This window comes from Lepisosteus oculatus, chromosome 2 (genome assembly GCF_040954835.1).
Source record: "Lepisosteus oculatus isolate fLepOcu1 chromosome 2, fLepOcu1.hap2, whole genome shotgun sequence".
Taxonomy (NCBI): domain Eukaryota; kingdom Metazoa; phylum Chordata; class Actinopteri; order Semionotiformes; family Lepisosteidae; genus Lepisosteus; species Lepisosteus oculatus.
This window is the reverse complement of record NC_090697.1, coordinates 65,869,391-65,876,454: the sequence shown is the minus strand read 5'-3', so window position 1 is coordinate 65,876,454 and position 7,064 is coordinate 65,869,391. Positions and strand designations below refer to the sequence as shown.

Here is a 7,064-nt window from a genome sequence, read left to right as displayed (position 1 = left end):
CTCTTCAAACATAAAACACATAAAAGTGTCGACCTAGTTTCTACATGAAGAAAAAAAGTATTACAATGCGTCAAGAGCAGCTCGGTCACGATACACTAAAGCAGCTACTGGAAACGCGGCGGCAGTCTTCCTAGTGACGTCATCACGCGCCAGCGACCTCACCAACCACGTGACTGCCAGGAAGCTGCCTTTTCAGGAAGTGAGTCTGACAAACGGAGAAAGTTTGCAAACAACTTCTCTTCTTTTAAACGGATTTAAAGTTTGTAAGCTTGCATACATAATTTTATATCTCTGACCTTACCGTTATTCAGTTACTCGTAGACCACTGAAAAAAATCAACATTTTATACGTGGAGTTCAGCCACAGCTGGCAAAAAGAAATATAAAGATCTTTTTTTTAAGTTTTTTTTTTTACGATCATGCCTGTTCGTCATTTATTCAGGGATTTGTCTATGAGAAAATATCCACTGAGACTGGCGTGTTTGCGGCGTCGATTTTAACACCTTGACAGAAACACGTCTCCGTTATCGACGCAGGTAAGAGCTCGATATCGCCTGTGAAGCACATTCCCTCTCCCTGGTGGTGGCAGATCTCGACAGCCGATACAGAGCTGTTCCACTCCCTGTGGGGCCTTTTTCTGTCTCACCTGCTCGGAGCAGGTAGCACCAGTACTCTAATAATAATAATAAAAAATATGTGAGAATCTTACAGTATTTCTTTCCTAGTCTGAACGTGACCTCACTGCCTGTGGGTGTATATATTTACAGTATATCACCTCTCTTGCACTGTCTGTGTGACACCCTGTTTCCTGCAGTGTGAGCACTGTGAGTGCTCCTAGCGTCAGCGGCCATAGTGTCCAGGACTGTAGTCCCTAGCGGCCACAGAGCCTGCTGGTGTGCACTCTTCGCACGTGTTCCGAATGAGTGCATCCAATCCGTTGAGTGACCCTTTCCCAGGTTCATGACACGGATGTGAGATCGTCGTTAGAGAGGTCAGAACAGCATAACCAGAGCTCATTTGGTTTTTAACCCACTATGGCAACACAGTCCCCTAGAAGTCCTGCCTGCCCTGAATTCTGCAGGGAAAGGGAATGTGAATACAGATACGGGGTGATGTAAATGGTGAACTAGCACAAGGATCTGTACTGGGACCACGGCTCTTCCTAATACTGTATTGATCAGTGATTCTGATGTGGGTCGTCAACTAGTCAACATTGCAGATGCTACTAAATTAGGATGATTGTCAATCACTGAAGAAACTGCAAATGGAAAATAAAAACATTAAGATACATTTCAAAACTGGGCAAACACTTGGTGGGAATGTTTAATGGAGACAGATGCAGGATTATGCAGGTGGAAAAAAACACTCTTTAAATGCAAAAGGGCAATCGCTGAGTTAGAGGAGACTACTGATAAAATAGACTCATGTAAATAATGTGCCAACAGAAACACCTCTCTAGTCAGTGTGGGGCAGCAAAATGCCAGAATATAAAATTTACAAACATAGAATTTAAATGAAGGGATCTTATTTTACAGCTGTGGAATACACAAGTAAGACCCTATTTAGAATATTGTGTGCAGTTATGGTCACTACATTAGAGAAAAGCTATTGGTACTCTGGAATCAGGCCGAGGAAATTTCTTCTGAATGGAAAGCAAAAGATGAACTATTGGATATAAGGAAAAAAAACAGCTGGAACCTGTGTTTCAGACCGAGAACAAGAGGCACTTTTTTGCCCAAAGAGATGTGGGAGTGTGGAACAAGTTACCCAGCCGTGTGGTTGAAGCCGCTGTCCTGGCTTCTTTCGAGACAGCTGGAGGAGATCCTCCAGTCAGGACAGGAGGCACTACTTTAGACAAAGGGTGGTGGGAGTGGGGAACATGGTATCAGCTGTGTGATTGAAGTCTATATCCCGGCTTCTACCAAGAACTCTACAGCTGGATGAGACCTCCGGATCATTTAACTAGCTACCGAAGGAGCTAGATCAGGCCTCCTCCCATTTCTCATTTGCTCTTGACCGCCTTTTGGTTCATCACCGTTCACTGCCATCGGGGGGAATGAGCTAATGCCTGTAACTGAAGGCATTTAGAGGGGTGGAGTGTAACAGAGCTCCTTTGTGTTTTGAGTTATGGTGATGAATCCCCTGTGATCCTCCATAGTCTTGGATTCTCCGGCTCTAGGAAGGAGAGAGGGCGCCTAAATGATGGTGATCCCAGCAGGGGACGAGCTGCACCCACCACACACGTTCAAAGATTGCTCCTTTGTTTTGCTAACAATGATTTAGAAGCTCATTTATACAGCAGGACCTTTACCAGAGCCATTCAAAATATGGCCGCAGTGTCCCACTAGGCATTCAAACCCGCAGCCCCACACTTTGTCGGCTAGTTTTTCTGTGTTTTTGTACCCGTTTTTGTCAATGAAGGGGTTAGTCAAGAGCTGCCATGCTGGCTTATATGCCATGCTGGTTGGTGAGCTGGGAATGGTGGGAACTTGACACCTTGTGTAGCCAGATCAGTGCTCTCCTAAGTGAGAGATTCCGCTGCCATACGTACTGGTGCAGGAGCTGTAATATGTATAATGCCACATGAACACTTTGTAAAGCTTACCCAGTTCAGGCTAACAGTAGTCCAGAGCCTATCCCAGGAAGCATTGGGTGTGAGGCAGGATACACTCTGGACAGGACAAGCTCAACAGTGAAGCATTAACTGGCACTCCCTTGAGACTAAAACAGTGTATCTGAGAGGCCCTGTGGTTTTCCACCTGGTACTGGAGGAAGCATGTTCAGAATCACTCAGGGTAAATACCTGCACTCGCTGCTGCTTTACAGCACATCAGAAAGGTCGCAGGCAGTCGGAGGGCCATGTGGCCCCATCTCTGCTTGCTGGGTCGGCACAGGCCTGTCATCCCAGCAACCCCGTCAGCTTCTGCAGCATGGCTGGCTGGCTCGTTTACCTGCTGCGTGTGTGGAGGAGCTGTGGGCGTCATGTCCCGTGTGCCCTGTGTTTTCAGCAGCTCTTCCAGTGAAGGCGCACAGATGTATCCAGTTTGGAATGAGCTCGTCTCACCTGTGACCCCCTCCAGGTGCTTCACACGGGCCTGCAGCCCCGACAGCCCTGGGCTACGCTGGTTATCGACTGGTCCAGGGTTCACCTGTCGGTGCATGGGGGGGGGACCCCACTAGGGACTAATCCTGACTGGGGGCTCACAGCATTGTGAATGGAAGTAAAACAGAGCAGATGCATAGAGAGGAACTAAAGTACGTGTAGCAATTGAACCGATGAACTGATCAAGGGCTAGAGTGAAAACTGAGCCAGGAAGACTGTGTGGCTCCTCAGCACCAGGTCTGACCTCTCCTCAGCCAGAGTCTCCTCTTTTACAGTGCTCTGCCTCTTCTCCCTAAATCAAGCTCTTCGGCACCAGAAAAATCAGGTCTATTTTCAGATCCTTTCAAACAAGGCTTTGAAGAATTCCCCAAGCAGCGTTCTTATCTTAATTCCTTGTGCAAATATGGCCACAGAAGATCAAGATCACAGCTTGTCCTGGGCGATGGAGGAGAAAACATTCCACCCAGCCTGACTTGAGGGAAAATGTGCGATTTCCCTTTCATTAGCATTTCCAAGCCATTTTTCACAAGAAACGCTATTTGGCAGAACCCTGCAGTGCTACTGGGCCCAGCTGTTTGGCAGAACACCAGGCTGTCTGGATGTGTTTGAGTCACTCTTGCTGTCTCTGCAGTATCGGGGCATCGTGTTATTGCGAGTATTGTGCCTTCCCTCAGTGGCAGCGCCCTGTGACGTCGCCTGCCGTGCACAGAGTTCGTACTCGTAGTGCCCCAGACCTTGGCCAAAACAGATCGGCTGCAGGACTCGCCGTAACGTTGCCTTCTGACTCACACGCTAGTCTATTAATCAGGCGGGTTCGCTGGCGTGGGCGCAGGCACGCTGTCAGATGTATCCACGGAAATACCCACTGACCACAGAGGAACAGGGGAGAGCGTCTTGGACTCCTTCCCCACAGAAAGGACACTTCATGCTGGTGTGTCAGCAGCAGCAGCAGTCGTCATCGTTATCATTCCCACTCACACGCAGTATGAAGAAAAAAAAACTCTGTGTACATTACTCCAGCCAGGCCAGATGACACCAGCTTTATTTTCATTTGTGAAGGGCAAATATTTGGGCTGTCCTACTTCGTAACTGCTGGTGTTGCAGCTGCTCAGATATTTAGTGCTGCAGAAACCTTGCAGCACATACTCGCTCAGTATCTTTGATATAGCATTTTCCCTTCCTTCAGACATTATGACACTTACCTGCTGTTTTTCGACTTCCATTGGTCTACTTGTAAAAGACAGCCGCCTAAAACAGGCACAGGGTGATCTCCAGTTGCAGAATTTTACTCCAGCCATCATTATTGATAGCACGTGATTATTTAATTGATAATTGGCACAGTCGGCCTAACAACGGTGGGGTTGAATAAATTGGATTGGAGGGACTGTGGATTGATGGTTCCTGATTCAGACTGATGGTGATCTTGCTGCCAGCATGAAAATTAGCATTCATCTGTGCTGCTTCCTGCTCATGCAGACTCGGCTTTTACCAGTATGTTTATGAAAACTGATGTGTGTATAAATGATGACAGATGGGTATATTTAGCTGAAGGCCATGCTCAGTGCAGAAAGGAATCAGTCAGTGAAGGGTGTCAGAGGTGCTGGGTAGGGTTGGGAGACTCCTCCCTCTCTCTGGGGCTCTGTGCGCCGACCTATATCCTGTTTCCATTACAGTCACGCACTGTGTACAGAAAATATTGTACACACAGGCACACTGCAGTGCACACACACTCAGGGATGTGCTAAAAGATACACTCAGAGATGTGCTAAAACATACTGTACACACACTGAAAAATGATGCTGTACTCACAGTCACACTGTGGTGCACACACTCAGAGATGTGCTAAAAGATGCTGTACTCACAGTCACACTGCAGGCACACACACTCAGAGATGTGCTAAAAGATGCTGTACACACAGGCTCACTGCGGTGCACACACACACTCGGAGATGTATTAAAAGATACTGTATTTACAGGCAGAGCACCACGTTTCTGACTGGCATCAGTTTAAACAAATCTGGAGGATTCCAAGTAGCAGCTGTGCTGTGAGCAAGGTCTCTGCGAGCATTCTATGATGACAGAAACCGAGATCATAGAAGCAGGATGCATCCCACTGTCCAAGCAAATAGGCTACCAACCACCTCTTTATTAGGTCTGTTCAACTAGAGGGGTTTTTCTGGGTTAGTGGACCCCTTTCGAAAAAAACACAAAATCATCCCTGCTGCTCTGATCTGACCTGTGTAGGAATTGCGTTTGAAGAAATCAGCCCAGTGTGAGCTGAAAAGCCCATAACACTCGTGGTTGTCGTCAGGAAATGCCATCTGAAATGATGTGCTATGAATGAGCAATGCCGGCCAGCAGATCTAATCTACTGTATATAAGCACGGCAGGAGTAGATGTATTATGCCACTTATTTGAAGTTCTAAATGATTCCCCACTTAATTTCTCATTTCTGGAATGTGGCCCGTTTGTAATAACCAGAAGAAAGGAGTATAGCAGCCTCCTCTGGTTCGTGCCCTTCCTTACGTACTGGCTAGCGGGGCCAGGACCTGTGGCAGAGAGTGAGGGGCAGTGCTCCAACAGAGGGGAAACACAGATTGTTCTCTTGGCAAAAAAAGGCCGTGTTGTTGTTACAAAAGCTGCAAAGTTATCGTTCACCACCCCCAGAACAATTGCAGGACCCATACCGGGGCCCCAGGTCATTCTCCGTGCTGGTGGTTTTTTACAGCTGGACTCCTGGGGAGGAATGGGAGAGTGTGAATGAATTATTATTTTTATTTGCTTTGGCAACACTGATTGTACCCATCGGTCATGCTAATAAAGCACCTTGAATTGAATTGAATGAGCCAGAGAGGAAGGAGAAGACAGAAAGAGAGGAAGAGGGGTGGCTGAGCAGGAGAGAGAGGGTCCGGAGAAGTGTGAGCCGTGAGACGGATCAATTTGCTTTTTTTGCTCGTTTCTATCATTTTAAAGATTGTTTTTATGCGATGGTCAGCTGAGGATGTAAATAATGCAAGGCGAAAATATCACCGGAACAGGATTGACGTTTGTTAGAAGCGGAATCGCCGTGCCGCACCAAAGTCAAATTTTAACTGCCGGTCTTTCCTTCCCAGCAGCCTCGGCGGTTTGCTTTGTGTGAGTACCTGAGACGATGAGCCGCCCCCCCTCCCAGCAGCTCCAGAGCTGTGGCCCCTGGGAGCTGAAGGAGCGACTTGGCACTGGTGGCTTTGGCAACGTCACCCGCTGGCAGAACAAGGTACTCGGTCACCTCTGTCTGCTTGTGACCCCTGCGACCCCGCCGGTTCTCTGCCAGTGCGAGCCCTGGTCTCGTTTCTGTCCACCTTGCAGCCATGTCCGCAAGGTCTGTGCCAGCTGTCTTCGTCATGTTCTGCTGCTGTGCATCTTTCTCAGCTCTCTAGGACAGCTCCGTTACTCTCTGCTCTGCATATTCATCTGTCTTCTCTTTCAGCTCTGTGTCTGCTCTATGGTCCTGTCAGCTATGTTACTCTCAGCTAGCTCTCTGTATCACCTGTATTTGTTTTTCAGCTCTGTCTCAGCTTCATGGTCCTGTCAGCTCTGTTACTTTCTGCTCTCTGTATCATCTGTATTTATGTTTCCGTCTCAGTTTATTGACTCCACAGTTTCTGTAAGTTGTTTTCTCCCTTACAGGATGTGTTTGTTTCCATCTCACTGTATCTGAGGTCCAAATCTGTTGTGTGGTTATCGGGGTTTTTAATTTGGTAGTACTTGCTGTGCTTTTCTGGTGTTTTTGCAGTCTGTGTCAATCCATTCTTTTTTTGTTTTTGTTTTTCAAGTGCGTTTTTTATTTTTATAAGTTCAAGGATGGTTTCTCAGATAAACGATTTCAATCTTGTAAAGCCTAATTGATGCCTGTTTTATTGGGTGAATTTCTGAATTTCTTGCTCGGTCAGAGTCTTCTGGGATTTGGCTAGGTTGTCTGTT

General features: G+C 47.2%; 1 protein-coding gene across 2 annotated transcripts in view; it reads left to right on the top strand.

Annotated features, from left to right (window-relative positions):
• Positions 1–205: 205 nt before the first annotated feature.
• ikbkb (inhibitor of nuclear factor kappa B kinase subunit beta) overlaps positions 206–7,064 on the top strand; it is a 46,466-nt gene continuing 39,607 nt past the window's right edge. Inside the window, exons 1-2 of one of the 2 annotated variants that reach the window (XM_069180924.1) lie at positions 206–535; positions 6,218–6,357. In XM_069180924.1, the coding sequence (XP_069037025.1) occupies positions 6,253–6,357 (105 nt within the window). In that variant the 5' untranslated portion in view covers positions 206–535; positions 6,218–6,252. Of the gene's footprint in view, positions 536–6,214; positions 6,358–7,064 lie in introns of both variants that reach the window. The other variant, XM_069180920.1, reaches the window with a different exon arrangement.